We start from the raw sequence: 19,006 nt of genomic DNA, 5'->3' as shown, positions 1-19,006 counted from the left end.
CGATTTTTCTTTATATTTTGTAAGTGCTTTAAAAGTTATTTTAAAATGTTAGAAATCTAAAGATGAATAAGAAAAACATTAGTACGTAGGGAGCATTTAGCTAAATATTAGGGTACTTAAAGCAATCATTTGGTAATTTTTCCATAGGTATGGTAACGGTTTATCGGAAATTCTGATTTTCAAAACTATAGCTCTTATTGCAAGACATCTAGTAAAAATACAAAACTGAAAAGTGAATTTAGCAGAATAAATGGTTTTTTATGCCATGCTTTAAGGTGCCATGATAAATAAGGTGCCAAAGTTTACCACATTTCCCAAATCTTACCACAGATTATAAAATCATATTTTACTGTTAATTACCAAAATCATTACAAAAGTTCTTCAGCAAAAATTATCTAGCTTTCTTGTGTCCCATAGAGCCAGAAGCATGGAAAATTTTACCGTATTCTGGTATTTTGGACCATAACTTCTTTTTTTCAGAGTAAGAAGAAATAATAAAATATAAGCATAAAAGAAAATCTTTTTACTCGAAACTCATATTTAAAAAATACACAGAAGAGTCAATATTGCTTTTTCTTTAAATCACTTATGTTTTGGAGATCTATTGAAAAGAATCCACAATAAAGTAGAAAAACGAATCTTACGAATAAATGATCTACTTCTGTTCGGAAAAATAGAACGGTGACATAGACTTTTTATAGCAATGGCATGGTGACGAATGACATTTTTGCGTGCAGATCGAAGCCGTGATACTAAAAGCAAATATTTCTTTTACAAAAATTGGCAGACTCACTTTGTTTTTAATAATAATCATCACTTGCAAAAGTGTAGTCTAATTTCAAATAATAATGAAAAGGTGTTTAATGTAAGAGTGAAATTTTAGAAAATGTAGTTTCGGGTATTTCATCTTTGAATGACACTGCTAAAAATAGTAATAAAGATATAAGAAAATGATAAGTAATAAAGATATAAGATGAAGATGAGTAATAAAGATATAAGAAAAAGATTACTAATAAAGATAAGTAATAAAGATATAAGATAAAGATTACTAATAAAGATAAGTAATAAAGTAACAGTGATAAAAATAATGAAATGAATCAAAATCTATTTTCTTTTCTTTTTGCTTTTAAGCACTTCTTTTTTCAATATTTTAAACTGCGCTTTTCTTAAATATTAAACAAAACAATCATTTATATAATAATGTCTCCGAGAACAAAATATAATTAATATTGTTACATACATACACGCCTGCATTAAACCAATAATATGGAATAAAAAAAATATTTCCAAGAAAATGAACGGTAAGACATTATGTGATTAAAAACTTTATTTGCTTCAAATATATGTAAGAGGAAAATAACAATCAACATTTTTCAAGGCACTCAATAGGCACCCATTTTCAAGATTTGCCTGACGCAAATGAGAGGAAACAAAAGCGGCGTTTGCTTCCTATTATTGAAGCCTGGCAAGTCTTGAAAATGGTTGGCTATTATTGAAACTCATGTCGACTGTTATTTTCCATTTAAATATTTTTAAAGCAAATGAAGTTTTTAATTAGGTAATAATGTGGAATACAATATATTAATTTACATACTAATTAACAGGGAGGTAAATATCAGCATGTATAATCTCTCATCAGAAGAAGAATGGTAAAAAACTTTGAATAATTTAGCAATAAATATTAAACTTCTAGGACTCAATATATATATATATATATATATATATATATATAACATCAAAACATCATGGGCCGANTATATATATATATATATATATATATATATATATATGTGTGTGTGTGTAACGTTTTTGGCAGCGTAATAATAGATTTCATTTGCGGTCATGCCACGATCCCCGCTCGTTCAGAAAGCGTACGTCCGCCCGAGTTAAACAAAACAGCACCTCATTGATGTATACAATTCACAAAGGAAATAGAAGAGATTCCAAAAAAATAAAAGGAAAGAAACATTGTTAATATAATTTAAACCAGGGTTTCTCATGGTTCAAACTCAGGGTTCATGGACCCCTTAGGAGTCCATGGGTCATATTTTGGGGTCTACCGACTGCTCCTAATTTTTAAAACGTTTGGATCTATAATATTTAAATAACATTGATCTTTTTTTCTTTCTAAAAGGTGAAAATACATAGATATTTGAAACTAGGTGATCGAGATACCCCAAATTCAGTACGGACTGCACACAGCCCTCTAATATCCCTGTCATATTTTTAACATCCTCCACTAACCGGCTTTCTGTTTTCACCATCAGGGGCAACCCCCTGATGACGTCCGCTGTACTATTTTTACTATCCCCTATCAAGCTACGTACATTTGACACCTTGTTCAGGTTACTAGAACAAGAATTTTTTACTAAGAAGAAAGCCCAGTTTTTGAAATCTGGAACATTAGACAAACTTGGATTTGGTATTCAACAAAAACCTCTGGCTGAGGCATCTCTCAAAGTTGCATATCATATTGCTAAAAGCAAGAAACCGCATTCTATTGGAGAGACGTTAATTAAGCCATGTGCGCTGGAGATGGTTGAATTAGTTTGTAGATTGGAACAGAGAAAAAAAACTTGAAGCAATTCCATTTTTAAATGAAGTGACACATTCAAGAATAGTTAAAATTTCTTGCAATATCTTGAAAAAGATCATCGATGAATTGAAAGTATCGCAATTTCCCTTTAGTATGTAACTGGATGAAACTACAGATATCTCGAATTATAGTCAACTTCTTGTTTTTGTTCGTTACGTGTCTCTTGATACTATCAAAGATGAATTTTTATTTTGTGAGTCTCTTTTGCAAACTACAAAGACAATTGATGTTTTAGCAATGTTAAATGTTTTCTTTATCAAACAAGACTTCGGCTGGAAGGAAAAACTTCATTCATTTCGTACAGATGGAGCACCTGTGATGCTTGGCAATAAATCTGGTTTTGCCCTGTTGGTAAAAGAAAGTTTCCTAATGTTCTTGTTACTCATTGTTTTTTACATAAACATGCGCTGGCTACAAAAACTCTTCCAACCAGCTTAAAAGAAGCATTATCAAAAGTTATTAAAACTGTAAATTTTATTAGACGTAGAGCTCTTAATCATCGTCTCTTTAAAACGCTGTGTCAAGAAATGGACGCAGAACATGAGGTACTTCTGTACCACACGGAATTGCGCTGGCTGTCACGAGGGCAGGTTTTGAAACAATTTTTCATGCTGAAGATCGAATTATCACTTGTTCTAGAAGAAAGAGATAACTCATTCTTCGAATATTTAAACAAAAAAGATTTTACCTATAAATTGGCTTACCTGGCAAATAATTTTAACCACATGAACAATATAAGTTTTTTAATTCAAGGACCCGATATCACCATTATGGATGCAAAACTGAGAAATTACAAGCATTCTAATTGAAGATGCCACTTTGAAAAAAATCGAAATCAAAATGAGATATATGCAAACTTTTAAATGTTGGACGAAGTGCTTTCAGAAAATGAATCTTGGCAAAATAATTTGTTACTGAATAACTTAAAAAATGAAATCTGTGAACACCTGGAAGTACTTCAAGTTTCATTGAAAAAATATTTTAATTTGATGAGATAAAAATAAAAGATGAGTTGTAGATTCGTCATCCTTTTCTTTGTGATATTGACTGTATCGATGATATGAACCTTGCCAAAGATGAGCTTATTGATCTTAGAACAAAGTCCTTGCTAAAAATGGATTTCGATTCAAAAACACTCGGAGAGTTCTGGTCTTCTGTGAAAGAAGCCTACCCATTGCTTGTAAAGCGAGCTATTTCAGCTATAATTCCGTTAGCTACAGTGTATCTTAACGAATCCGGACTTTCCACAGTTGTGACAATAAAAACAAAACATCGTTATCGATTAAATGTTGAACATGTTATGCTCGTTGCTTTGTCGAAAACCATCCCTCTATTCAATTTATTAATTAAGGAAAAGCAGCAACAACCTTCAGACTAAAATTTTAATTTTAAATATTTTGTATACTATTGAAAAAATAAAATTAAATGCTAAAATAAATTAAATACTAAAAATTGATGTTTCTTGCAATTTTTTTTCTCAGAGGGGTGGTCCGTGACTTCTTAAAAAATTTTAAAAGGGGTCCAATGTATCAGAAAGGTTAAGAAGCACTGATTTAAACGATTTAGTGAATAAATTTTTATGAAATTCCATCTAAATTTATATGTTATATAAATTTCTTTTACAGTGTTAAAGAAATTTAAGTGTGAAATTTAAATTAATTGGCTTAGGGGCGAAGCTTACTTTAAATTCTTCCTTAAGATGGTTTTGATTTAAAGAGTTTTAAACAACTGAGCTCTGCGTGATGTTACATCTCAGGGAATATTTCAACTTCAACCTTTGGTTAAAAATTAAAAATCTTCCATTATTTCTCAGGGTTAATGTGAAAAGTTATTTTAAAATGAAAAGGTTTATTCTACGTGCTTTTTTCAAAATTAATAAGATATGCGCACGTGTTTTCAAAGACTGAAATATTTTTCCTCACTTTTTCTCATTGCATTGAATAATTTAAAATGCATTCATAAACTTAGCCTGCACATCTTAAAAACTCCCATTTTGTTCAATCGGAAGAAAGCTCTTTTTGGTTTTAAAAATTTAAATGTAATCTTTATGAGAGTACCCGAGTTTCCTCAGTTTAGCTATTCAAAGCTGTTGAAAATTATTCTGCTTTCTCTGAAAATAATTTAGTGGTAAAGATATTTAATATTTTAACGTTTTTCATGCATGAAGTATTTTAAGAATCGTGAATATATTCTTTAAAACTGGTTTTTGATATTGTAAAGTATACAAAACTATCTATATTCAATATAATTCCTAGATGGGGAAACGCGGTTATTAAAATTTAATGTTTAACTGACCCGCATGTTCAATCAAATACTGAAATTAAGTCCGCACCTTATTGTAAATAGTTTGAAATTTTATAGCTAACTAACAACTTCTTTCAATAATACGCCTTAATAATCTTCCTTCAGTATTCCGCGTCCAGTAATCCTTCCTTAAATTGTTAAATTTACTTTCAATTAACAATAAATTTACGAATTTCTTTACTTTTATTTAAAATTCAATTTTCTTAAGGGAAACATTTAATTTTCTTAAGGAAACTCTCTTTTGTAATCATGTCTTATTTAAATTTCGTGCATTGTGTTTTACTTCATTTATCTATCAAAAATTGTGTTAACACTAAACAAATATAAGTAATAAAATCAATGCCAGTAGAGTTTTTGGCTAATTTGAATTAGTTAGTTTGAAATTTTTAATTAAAAAGAAATAAATATTTTTGTTTTCTTTTGAACAAAAATGCCTCACCTAAACGATTTATAATTATTACATGTACTTTTTCAGTTCTTCTAGTTACATCCTTTGTCCTTAATTTCTTTCACATGTTTTACTTTTAAACAAGATATTTATTGTTCTCAATAGTTTATTGTATGAGTAATGTTTTATCCAATTTCTTTTAAAAATAAGTTTTATAAAAATAATCTACACTGCTTTGATCCTTAAATAAATGCATCGAAATATACATATATGTATATTGTCATCAAATGACTTGGCCTTTAAAACAAAACATTGTTTTCCTTGTAATCTTGTAATTTCTTACGCAGAATTATATGAGACCTTTTAAATGCAAACTCTGATCATAATTTTCAGTAAGTTGATAAGTTGAAATTAAACTTGTCTATATAGTAAGCAATAGTGTTCTTACACGATGTGTATCTCATTAAAAAAACGTGGTATATTATACATTAACGTGCATTTGATTCTAGACTATCAAAGAAATTTCAGAAAAATTCGGAGAGTTGGCCATTAATTTGTACATCTAGCTCTCATCAAAAAAAGACCAGTCCCGTATTTTTTATAAACTTCAACGATATTACTAGTGTTGACAGTAAATTTGCTTCAATAGCTTTATAAACCTTTCTGGTGGTTACGGCATCAGACTACCGATATAAACGGTCCGGGTTCGAACTCAGTTAACATCAAAGAACATCTCGCTCGATCTCTCTTAACACTTTTGAACATATAATTTTCAAACTACTCTACAGATGGCAGCATTACTCTTTTTCGTATCGTTTGCAATTTGGCTGAGTCTTAAAAAGTGCGGATCTGAAGATAATTTTTATAAAGTTTATTTATGGTCAGTGTCCAAAAAAAATTTATGAGCAGATCTATAAATTTTTTAGTGATGATAGTTTTAAGGGCATACATTTATTTTATGGTCAGCGACTGGAAGTCTTACCATCTACTGAATGTAATCTAGCTGTTAAATATTTTAGAAATGCTTTTTTCCTTCAGTTTTTGCTTCAAGAGTACTCTCGTATGAATGAAGAATTGCATAGTATAATAACTGCATAATTTACAACATATAACAGAGTTTTGCCTTAAACTTTACTTTGATCACTGAAAACTATCGAACAAACCATACTGTAACGAATAAGGACTTGTTCCTCTGCCTCTTTTGGTTGAACCACTTTACACGAGTTTGTCTCTTTGCTTTTCTACCTTCATTTGAAGTTTGGACACTGAGAAAGGTTCTTGTTTATAGAATTGAAACTATATTATGTCTCTTTATGTACTTTCATTTGTACCTTATTCACGTTGTTTTTGGCTTTAATCCCTGAAAACCATTCTGAGAAGCGATTAACCTCCGTCACACTCGGGACATAATATTGGAAAGTTAATGTTAAATTTCTGATATAATGTTATTCAATTTGCATTCAATTTCATCGTGAAGTATTTAAATTTATGAAAAGTGAACATCCTGAATAACTTTTAATCTAATGGTAGGATTTTCAAGTACTAACTCTCCTTAATGGTTTGAGGACGTAACCTTAATAATGACAAGTAAATAGTGCAGGCTATATTTTAGGTTACGAAACTAATTACAAAAACATACTTACTCCGAATAAACATGCCTTATTTCTGATGGATTTAAATTCTTTAACTCTACGGATTGAAATTCCAATAGCGGCATTCCAGAAAATATGGTTCGAATAGCTTAGGCAAGAGAGCAGTTAACAGTTTGGACGCCTTAAGGTTAATATTATTTTTTGCGTATTTTGCAATGCCTCGAAAACTTTATAAATTAATCGTAAACTTAGAGCCGGTTAAACATTTTAGCCAAAAAAAATTCTATGTGAAATTAAATTTTCATTTATAATTTTANTTGATCCTTAAATAAATGCATCGAAATATACATATATGTATATTGTCATCAAATGACTTGGCCTTTAAAACAAAACATTGTTTTCCTTGTAATCTTGTAATTTCTTACGCAGAATTATATGAGACCTTTTAAATGCAAACTCTGATCATAATTTTCAGTAAGTTGATAAGTTGAAATTAAACTTGTCTATATAGTAAGCAATAGTGTTCTTACACGATGTGTATCTCATTAAAAAAACGTGGTATATTATACATTAACGTGCATTTGATTCTGGACTATCAAAGAAATTTCTGTAAAATTCGGAGAGTTGGCCATTAATCTGTACATCAAGCTCTCTTGTTATACAAAAAAGACGAGTTCCGTATTTGTTACCAACTTCAACGAAACTACTAGTGTTGAGAGTTAATTTAGTTCAATAGCTTTATAAAGCTTTGCTTTGGTGGTTACAGCATCAGACTACGGATATAAACGGTCCGGGTTTGAACGCAGTTAACATCAAAGAACATCTCGCTCGATCTCTCTTAACACTTTTGAACATATAATTTTCTAACTACTCGACAGGTGGCGGCATTACTCTTTTTCACATCGTTTGCAAATTGGCTGAGTCTTAAAGAATGAAGATCTGAGGATAATTTTTATAAAGTTTATTTATGGTCAGTGTCTAAGTATTTTTCCAGAAGAAATTTATGAGCAGACCGATATATTTTTTAGTGACGATAGTTTTAAGGGTATACTTTTATTTTACGGTCAGCGACTGGAAGTCTTTACCGGTCATTGAATGTAATCTAGCTGTTAAATATTTTAGAAATGCTTTTTCCCTTCAATTTTTGCCTGAAGAATACTCTCGTATGAATGAAGAATTGCATAATATAATAACTGCATAATTTACAGCACACAACAGAGTTTTGCCTTAAACCTTACTTTGATCACTGAGAACTATCAAACAAACCATACTTTAACGAATAGGGACTTGTTCCTCTGCCTCTTTTGGTTAAACCACTTTACACGAGTTTGTCTACCTTCATTTGATGTTTGGACACTGAGAAAGGTTCTTGTTTATAGAATTGAAACTATAGTATGTCTCTTTATGTACTTTCATTTGTACCTTATTCACGTTGTTTTTGGCTTTAATCCCTGAAAACCCTTTTGAGAAGTGATTAACCTTGCTCACACTTGGGACATAATATTGGTAAGTTTATATAAAATTTCTGATATAATGTTATTCAATTTGCATTCAATTTAATCATGAAATATTTACATTTATGAAAATCTATGTAAGCTATAAGTTAACATCTACCGACATTTAAAATTATATGAATATTCATTTGTAAATGTACAAATACGTGGACATGGTTGAACTAAATCACTAGTTTAACTGTTGCTAAATCTATATTACATGAGTAAATAAAATTACTACAACAGGGTATCCTAAAATGAAAGCTTAGGGTTAGCGGGTTCGAATCTCACAATAACAGCGCATGCATATTTTTTGTATTCATCTCTAACTTGTTTATCTGTTCTTTAAGTTGTCAAAGGCTCATATTTTGTCTTGAGTATTTTGTCTTGAGTTCACAAACCTGCAAATGTATGTGTAACAATAAATTTTAAAAAAATGTCTCTTCGAATAACAATGATTTTTTTAAAATTTATTATTACACCAGCCTCGTCTTTCGTGCTAAACGCTAATTAAGATGAACATAATGGGTTCGAATCAAAGCGTCACTTTGAAGGCATTATAGCAAATAAATAAAACGCGTTTAGATACATATACAGGGTCGAATATTTAATGCAAATAAATATCTCTTGACAAATTGCAGAACAGATAGTCCCGCAGTGGACTGATCGTTAAGACATGGATCCCAGCAGATTACCGAAGTCAAGCATAAGTGTGCGGTCAGTGTGCGGGTGGGTGACCGCTTGGATTAGTCTGCGTAGGGACCAAGGGTATGTGGTATTGGTCTACGTTAAACTGTTCTACAGTAAAGTGCTGAACTTCGCGTGCAGGTCTTCGCGTTACCGAACGGGGGGCTGCCATCCCATCTGCAGAGGATCAAAATTGTGACGGCATGTCTTCGGATCATCCTCAGGGATGTTTCCCAGACCATCGCCTACAGCTCATTGTGCAGCTCTAATAAGTACGACATTGTGCAATATTGGGACATACATTGTGCAGTACGACGTAAATAAACTGCAGCAACAGAACAAATAGCTTAAACATGAGAAATACAGCACAAAGGTATTGAACCCACTATCTCTACGCTTCTAAGCATTTGACAGAAGCACAACACCCAACGGCAATGGAGACCACAGAAATATATGTGCAGATTCATCATGATAATCCACTAACAGCTCTAAAGCGTATATGTAGTTTGTTTGAATCCCGCTCTAGCATTCGATGTATATTTTTGATGTCTTTCGTGAAATTGTTATGTCTGTTTTTCAAGCTGAAAAGAGTTTTTTAGCCGTTCTTTATATTTACAAAAAAGCTCACATCTCAAAACTCCTTAAATTTAGATTTAAATGCAACATTCCTTTAACCCTTGTTATAATTGGGAAACTACATTAGAGTAAGAAATAACCAACAGTCATCTCTCCTGTCAACCCTTTAAATAAACTGCCATTTTAAATGAAACATAGAAGATTAAACATATTATTTCCCTTCGATTTCGTAAAAGGTAAATAGATCAAAAGATTAAAATTTTAAAATAAATTATAAAGGTAGGTATGCACTTTGCGTAACACTAGAGCTGCACAATGGGCTATTGGCGACGGTATGGGAAACATCCCTGAGGATGATCCAAAGACATGCCATCGTAATTTTGATCCTCTTCAGAGGGGGTGGCTCCTCTGCTTTGGTAGCCCGACGACCTGCGCGCGATGTCGAGCACTTACTTCACTGTAGAACAGTTTAATTACACGCACCCTTGGTCCAAACGCAGGATGATCAAAGTGGTCACCCACCCGCTTACTGACCTCAGCTAGTGATGCTTAACTTCGGAGTTCGACTGGGAAACGAGTCCTTACGATCAGTCCACAATAAATTATAAAATGTTTGATAGTTCTGAAGGTTATTTTGGTAGTTTAATCGAGATACTTTAGAACATGGAATATTTAGAAAATGGAATATTTGGTTAAATTTGTATTTGTTGCTAAATATTTGCTAATAAGAAGTATCATTTTGAGAAACAGAATTTCCGGTAATCCGTAATTTTGGTTTAATTTTCAGAATTGAGGTTTCTCTTCTTCAGAAAGTTCTTTGCCATACAAATATGGTGATTTCGTAAAATTCGCTTTTCTGTGTAATTGATAGCCACCTCCTTGTTCATTGGTCACAACATGGGAGCATTGGGGGGGGGGNGGGGGGGGGGGGTAAGTTTAATTGAACTCTCTTATTACTTACTTTCAATTTCGTTGATATTGACTTTATTGCAATGGAATTATTTAGTTATATTTATATATCGGATCATTCTGGAATGCAAAGTGGGTGATGATCTTCTAGCGCATTTGGTGTAGGTGGATTTGGAAATCTAACTGTCCTTTATTTGTAAAACATAAACTCCCATCGAGAGCAGTTGCCTTTAGGAACTAGAGTTGCGTTAGAACCTCATTCCATTTGCAACAAACCTAAATTGTGACACCGTTTGTGTTGGCTGGCAATTGTTCCGATTCTTCAATTTTATTAAAAAATGTGCGAAATAATGAATTCACGGAGTAATTAGAGACAATCTACCACAGAAACAACCTCTCAAGAATCTGTAGAAATTAAAAAAGAAAACCGTGGAACATTAGACGAAATATCCGCGTAAGAAATATGTGTTGTAAAATGAAATAACAGGTACGTGGTGTGATTGGCTTTAAATTTTGAAAACGGATAAGCTCTCGAAAAAAAAATGATACCATACAAGAGGAAAAAATTGAAATTGTTCTACTCAAGTAAGTTTTTATATTTGTTAATGTTTTCTTATATTTGTTAATTTCATACTTAATTTATGACGCGAATTTGCACAAATTGCCTAATTATAAGGAAATAGTAGGAGTTTTTAATCCACAGTTGAAGAATCGAAGGAATTGGTCGAAAAATGTTAACTACCATTTAGGGCCGAAGCTCCCGTTTCGAAAACAAGCTATAAAAACAAAAAATAATTACAATCTTAGTAAAAAATTTGCTATTCTTCTTTACAGGAACATTATTAAATGCAATAATTCTGAAAAATTTCCGAAAAAGTAAATAAATTCCTTTGATATAACCACACCTAATGCGTAAATTACCATATATTAGACATGGCTTTCGAACTATTAAGGACCCGCAGTGGACTGATCGTTAAGACACGGTTCCCAACAGATCACCGAAGTCAAGCATCACTGGCTTCGGTCAGTGTGCGGGTGGGTGACAGATTGGATCAGTACCATTAAGAACCATTAAGATTAAGTTTTAAAATGTGAAAATCGAATTATTAGATCAAAAAAATTAAGATATTTCACACTTTTTGAGCACTACACTTGTTAGAATAAAAGCAATTTAATAGATCCATAATTTTATACAGAAATGGCTGTAAGTGGCTTTAAAAGTAACAACTGTATTTTATTTTGAATGATTTTCATGGGAGATTAGAAAGAAAAGGAGATGTGTTAAAATTACTGAGCGGTAGTTTAAATGCTATCAAAATTCATTTTTAAGTGTGTATTTTTGTTAAAATTCCATTGGTGAGCAATACAATAAACACAACGGCAAATATTATTAATTAGTTTATTAGTGCAAAAGTAGAATATTCAGAGTGCAGTGTAAACATGATTTGCTAACCACCTTAAAAGGCTTACATAAAATTCAAACAAGTATATAAAATTGAAACTGTTCTCACTAATGTTGTTAATTTGATACACTTTGATGAGTATTGTCAACATTTTTAAGCTAAATTAGAACCGCAATAACAGATCCAGTCTTCTGCGAATCTGCAAACATTTTTCCTGGCTCGTTTGTTCCAACGCAAAAAATTTTCATCCAAAAGCAGCTTATCTAAAAGTGGAAGAAGAAAACACATGTCTTATACAAATCTGCAACAGTACAACATATTCCTTGTACTATCTAAATTCTCAACTGATTCGCGACTTTGGTATATGCATGCTCAATAGTAGCGTAGTCGAGGTGTTGTGATTGTATTTTAGAACTTGATCCGACTACTGGTTCAAACGCTATAGCCTATCCCCAGGTCTTACGCGGTAATGCATTTGAAAAATTATGATTGAGGTAAATTTGGAATACCAGGAATGGAATAACATTACATACTTTCAGGGAATTGAACTTTTATTTTTCTTTTAATCTTATATTGCAAAAATCGAAAAATACGGTAAAAATCGAAAAATAATAAAAAGTAAGAGCGCAAAAATAATTTCGGTGCTAAATGTCAATTTGATTTATAGACGACTAAGTAAATACTGAAACTGTTATTTAAAATCATTAGTAATTATGGTATTGATAGATTAAAAAAAAGATTAATTTTAATTACCAGAAATACTATTTAGTGATTTCTTTTATCCAACTTGCATCCTGAAAAAACCGATTTAGGTAGGAAATTTGTGTATTTTATGAAGTTTATTCATGTAATGGAAATATTTCTTTTCAAAATAAAATGAACGATTTCGCATTAAATAGAGCCGCAAGCCATTTTTCAAAATTACCCATCATGCTGAGATTGGTTTTTAAAATTATTTGTCGGAGTTTAACAGTGCTTTTACTTTTTAACCTGCGCCACCGCATGCTCGCTTCAATTGCAAAACTCTTGAGTTATACTCTTTTCAGCTTTGATGCTGATTCTTGAAAATAAAAAAGTATTATTTTATTTATAAAATACATATTGTAGTTTTAATCAAAAATTATTTTTGAATATGTTAATCTTAACAAAAGGAACGATAACTCTAAAAAGTAATCAAATGCAATGTGCTTGAAAAAAATCGCGATAATCTTATATTGTAAAACACATAGAATCACAAATGGTTTTTATCTTTCTGGAGATATGTATATTTTTAAAAATTTTGATACAAATGTTATGATTTATGTATGGCAACATATAATCTTTTCCTCTTATTTCTTTAAATTTGTTTATCCATTTTTTGCTACTTTTGACATCAAGTCATAAGCAAGCTAATAAAATGATCTCACAAGTGGAAAAACTTTTCCAGAAAATTGGTAAATAATTATTATTTAAAGCGAAAAATTGAAAGAATTTTGATAACTTTCGAACAGATCGGAATTTTGAAAAAATCATGTTAAGTTTATAATTGAAAATCCCTCTTATCACGTCAAATTTTAATTCTGTAGCATTTCAGCGGGCAGTAGAATGGCTAACTTATTTTTTTTTCTTCATCTTCAAGTATGAAAATTTGTAATTCTCGAACTAATAATCAGATCTTAATTTCTTTAGTACTTGTGCATTTTTCTACACAAATTCATAATTTTAATTTTTTAAGTTTTAAAAATTTTGCGTAGAAAGATCGAAAAAATCGCCAAAAAAGGGAACTTAAATTTCAGCAACTTTAGAACAAATTGGAATTGAAAAAAGAATACTAGAATAAAAATTCCTAAATAAACATGGTTTATTCAGCCAACATTGTCAAATTATGACCAATTTTGTCAAATTTTTACTGTTGCGCTGTCTTTCCGCCGATTATAGAGTGACCGGCACAAGGTTTTTTTCTATACGATTAACAGTTAATAATTTCAGAATTTATTATTGAATGATAATTGTTTTGATCCATTGAGCTAAAAAAACGAATTAAAATAATTATTATTCGATAAATAGTTCAAAAATTACTAACTGTTAAACTTGTAGATACTATGCGGGTTATTTTATAGGCCGTAGGTTCAAACTTTAACTGCGAAGTTGAAATTTGACATGCTGAAAGGGCCTTGTTTATTTTTTAACTATATCCGAGCATGTTGGACTCATTCAAAAATTTGTTCAAAAGTTTTCGAAAATTTAAGTGCTTTTCTGTGATTTTTTCCAGGTTCATATCCCAGCGGTGGCAGGTTGATACGATTTCAGCTACCGGTTCGCACCAACCACAGTGCTGACGTAAAATACCCTCTGCGGTAGACGGTATATGGGATATAACCCATCACCATCTAGCTAATCATGAAGTTTTGCGTGGCTTACCTCCCCATGTAACGCTAATGCTGGCTAATCCCATCAAAACGTTTTCCATGAAGTTTATTCCAATGTTTGATCAAGAAGTTCTATTGTCTTTTTGGTTGGGATCAAAATTACAAGCCTACTAAATTGAACATTAATAACCGTAAACTCAAAATTAGGCCACCTGCTTAACTCCGGTTATAAAATAAAATAAAATCCATTGAATTTCGTGTTATTTTGTTTACTCATCGCTTTAATTTTAATCTTCTAAGTTGACAACAACTAGAAGTTAACGCAACAAATCGATAAGTTGAAGTAACGTAAACGTAACATAACGTTAAGTTGAAGTAACGTAAACGTAACGTAGCGTTAAGTTGAAGAAAAAGTAACGTTAAATTTAACATCAAAACCAGCAATGATGAGCCATACGATTTTTTAATAGAGTGGCAACAGTAAATCTTTTACGACTTTACAATTTAATTTTACAATAAAAGCGATTATTCAACTACACGCTCTCATTAAATTATTTTTATATGATATATTACGTGATTATTTCCATGAATTATTGAAATATTTAGTTGTACATATTTTAGGAATAAATACTTTTCAACTAGTTTCGTGAAACTCAACTTCCGAATATTGTAATTCTTAAAAACCCAAACTTTACAATTTAATTTTACAATAAAAGCGATTATTCAACTACACGTTCTCATTAAATTATTTTTATATGATATATTACGTGATTATTTCCATGAATTATTGAAATATTTAGTTGTACATATTTTAGGAATAAATGCTTTTCAACTAGTTTTGTGAAACTCAACTTCTCAATATTGTAATTTTTAAAAAACCCAAACTCCTTTTGTAACTCACTTTGTTAATGGAGAAAATTGAGAAAATGTTTCACCCTTACGCGCTATTTCCCGATCTAATAGCATAAAGAAACCGGTTTTGCCATGCAGAGAAAACTGCAGGTTAAAATACAACATTTTACGTGCAGTGCATTCAATAGGTTAAAATATGGATGAAATCACTTTAATTTAAATTTATTCTTTTTAAAGTAGATTTCGTGGCAAGATTCTTCAAACGGAGTTTTAAAATTCTCTTCAATAGATTTTCATAGCCTTTATGAAATGAGTGGAATTTCTAATTAGAAATGAACCTATTGAGAATATTTCTTGATCGTAGCCGAAAGGTGATAATTACATTTCCGAACAATCCTTTAATTCTGGCTGAAATGTCACCCTCATTCATTAAAAGTAAAACCAGTACTAGTACAACCAGCTTTGCAGTCTAGCGTTGGTGTAATGAATCCTATAATGAAGTATTACCTAGAGATAGTTTCCAAGGAAACGGGGAAATGAGATGGTAAAGCAAATGTTGTTCAACAAAGGGACTATTTAATTGGCCTCAATATTACACAGAATATGATTGATGAAATGACGGATCACTGCTTGGCCTATCGATGTCATCATGAGAAGTATGTTCATGAAGTAAGATGTTGATAAGAGCACTGAGATTTCTAGAAACTCGATAAAGCTTGTTTAAAAGAATTAACCATTATTCAAATTACACAAATTGAATGGCGCTTAACATTATTCGTAAAATATTTTAATCCCTATTCTATTGTTACCAACAGAAAATGCTTTTTTTTAATTCATAAAAAGATTTAATCATTATCCATTTTATAAAAATAGCATAATGCTTGTTATAATTCATAAAAAGACCTAACTATTAGTGTATTTATAGACATATTATAATGTTTGTTATAATTCATAAAAAATAACCACAATTCAAATTATACAAATTAGATAGTGCTTAATACTATTCATAAAATGACTTAACTATTATTAAATTGATACAAATAGAACAATGCTTTTTATAATTCTCAAAAACTTGTAACCATTATACACTGTTTAAAAATAGAGTAATGATTTGATATTTTAATGATTTTTATAATTTATTAACCTCTATTCAATTTATACAAATAGCACAATGCTTGATATAATTCATCAAAAAACTTTACCCTTATTCAAATTTTTCAAATTGAATAGCGCATGTTGATTGATACCAATTTTTGTGAGCTCGGAACATGTTGACTGTAACCATCTGCTTAAGTTTTTGAAGCAAATAAGGTCTTTATATTTTCTTTGTGGTAAAGTTTCTTGGATAATTAATTTAGTATAATACTTGTTATAATGCATAAAAACCTGATCAACTACTCAATTTATGCGAATAGTATAATGCTTTTTACAATTCATGAGAAGACTTAATCATTATTCAAATTGCACAAATGGAACAAAATCTGTCATAATTCACGAAAAAAACTAACCATTATTTGAATAACGTAAATTGAATTCTAGTTGGCTGGAAATAGTTGCTGAAACAAGTACTGAGATTATAACTCAAAAATACAAACTCAATAAGATCAAAATAAAGCTAACATCTATCCAATTTGCACAAAAGTGGATTAGTCTTATTGCTTTTCCTAAAAAGAATCATTTAATACAAATATTACAATGCTTTTTATTATTCATTCAAATACTTAAACATTACTCATTCTGGGTCACCTCATTAAAAGACAAACTCTCTATCCCCTGAGCTACCGCGGTTCGATGCCAAAGTATTTTTTTAATATTTCGTTTTATAACCGGCTTTAATCAGCTGACTAAATTCCGGATCTACAGCTATCATATGTTGAATAACTTATCCTTTTAATTTTGAACCCAACCCAGAAGACATAGGAGTTCCTGGATCGAGCATTAGGACAAACTAGCCTTTGCAAAGGAAGTTTAGATGTAACTAACCCGTATTTGCGTTACAGTGGGAGGAAAGTAACAAAAACCTCCCATTTTTAGCTCGATGGCAAGGGGAAACTATTGGTACGAAGTAGATAATTTATCGAATTCTCGATGGAGGACGTGTCTATAGTGTTTCCTTAATCCAAAATTTAAAGCACTCGATATAACCAATGTTGCATTAGAAATTTATGTGGAAAATGCTTCAGAAGGATGTTGAAAACAACTGTAACTCATCTGGATAAAAAGTCAAAGGAAACCTACCAAATCCTGAATTATTCAATGAGCAAAGAAATGGCAATAAAGCATGAAAATAAAATTACTATAGTAATTTGGTCTGTTTTTTACAGTAATCGATCAAAATACTTTCTATGGTTGAATATCACGATTTTGAAGGGAATAATTCTAAAACTAATATTACCAAGTTTTTAAATTTAGAATAAGAATAAAGTTTTATTGAAAATATTAAACAATGATTAAATGTAAGATCTTTAAAAATGAATAGGCTTTTATATGCAAATTACATTGAAATTATAAATGGCAATAGAAATATTTATATACATTTATAAAAATCTTTTCATATCTGTGAAACATTCACATATTATCAATATTTATTTTCTGAAATTGATTAAAATAAAATAAAATAAAATAATTGTAATCTCTTTATATAGTCGAATCGATTTAATTTACATAACAGTTTTTATATGAAGAAAATCTCAGTTTGTTAAAATAGTTCAGCGACTCCAAAATGTGAATAAAAAGCGTAATATTATCCGAACTCGTTTTATAATTTTAGAAATTTAATAATTGCACTTTATGGGTGGTTCAACGGCTTTTCATTCAGAAAGGATTTTTTTTAATCATCTTCAAAAATCAAAGAGTAGACTTCGCTTTTATTGGAATTTAATAGCTATAGGCTCTTTCTTAAGAAATGAAGAAAAAAATGAAAAGTAGATGAATGTTCAGAAGATTAATCGATACAAAATAATTGGAGGAAATTTTGAAGGAGATTTAATCTTCTATTTTTGTTCCCTTAAGGCCGAATAATGATTAAAGTAATTTTAGGAGTAATTTAATTTTTGCATGGAGAGGACTTTCCGCTGTGCAAAGCGTAAAATATTTAATATTTTCAATTTATGATAGCTTGTTGTATTTGAAATTGAACTAAATTTCTTTGTGCAGATATTTTTAAATGATTTTAATTACAAAAAATAGTTTCTATTTCACTATTTTTAAATTTTTTTTTTATATAAAATTTGTGCTTGTAATATAACAAGGTCATTCATAGGCACCATTTTTAAACTATTTAAAATATTAAAACTGTTTAAAATATTAAAACTGTTTAAAATATTAAAACTGTTTAAAATATTAAAGCCGTTTAAAATATTAAAACTGCTTAAAATATTAAAACTGTTTAAAGTATTAAAACTTTTTCTAAATGGAAAAGTATTATTATATGCTGATCGGCCTGTGTAGGGGGCAGGGAATTGTCTTTGCATCAGAAAGGTTCTGGGTTCTAATCCCGGGCAAGGCGTGGATGTTCTTTCTCTCTCTGTACTATCTGTCCTCACTGTGGGAGCGACGTTGGCCCACCTAATATGGTGCCCGTGAAAGAGAGGCCAACAAAATCGCCCTGCATATGCCTGAAATGACGGATGTTAACACAGGTGGGCATTAGAGAAAAAAAAAGTATTATTATATGGATAGAGATTTTTTTTAAAGAAAAGAATTTTACTTGTCACCAAAATACAAACGCACGGAATTCCTATACTGATATTTTAAACTATCATAACAGCAACATAAATATATTATTTGTTCACATTTAATCCCTTTTATGTATGTGTTAGTTTCTTCTGTACTCGTGCAGTTTCGTTTTTTTTTTTT

At 30.6% G+C, this 19,006-nt stretch overlaps 1 protein-coding gene and 1 long non-coding RNA gene across 2 annotated transcripts in view; one reads left to right on the top strand and one right to left on the bottom strand.

Annotated features, from left to right (window-relative positions):
• The first annotated feature begins 10,550 nt into the window (after positions 1-10,550).
• Positions 10,551-19,006, top strand: part of LOC139425993 (uncharacterized) — a 47,089-nt gene continuing 38,633 nt past the window's right edge. Inside the window, exon 1 of the long non-coding RNA XR_011637223.1 lies at positions 10,551-11,130. This is a non-coding gene — a long non-coding RNA (uncharacterized lncRNA). The remainder of the gene's footprint in view (positions 11,131-19,006) is intronic.
• Positions 11,931-19,006, bottom strand: part of LOC107442027 (regulator of G-protein signaling 7-binding protein A) — a 48,856-nt gene continuing 41,780 nt past the window's right edge. Inside the window, exon 6 of the mRNA XM_016055468.4 lies at positions 11,931-12,211. Coding sequence (XP_015910954.1) covers positions 12,102-12,211 — 110 coding nt within the window. The 3' untranslated portion in view covers positions 11,931-12,101. The remainder of the gene's footprint in view (positions 12,212-19,006) is intronic.

The sequence above is a fragment of the Parasteatoda tepidariorum genome, chromosome 7 (genome assembly GCF_043381705.1).
Source record: "Parasteatoda tepidariorum isolate YZ-2023 chromosome 7, CAS_Ptep_4.0, whole genome shotgun sequence".
In the NCBI taxonomy this organism is placed as follows: Eukaryota; Metazoa; Arthropoda; class Arachnida; order Araneae; family Theridiidae; genus Parasteatoda; species Parasteatoda tepidariorum.
The sequence above is the reverse complement of the archived record's forward strand: the minus strand, read 5'-3'. Positions and strand labels throughout refer to the sequence as shown.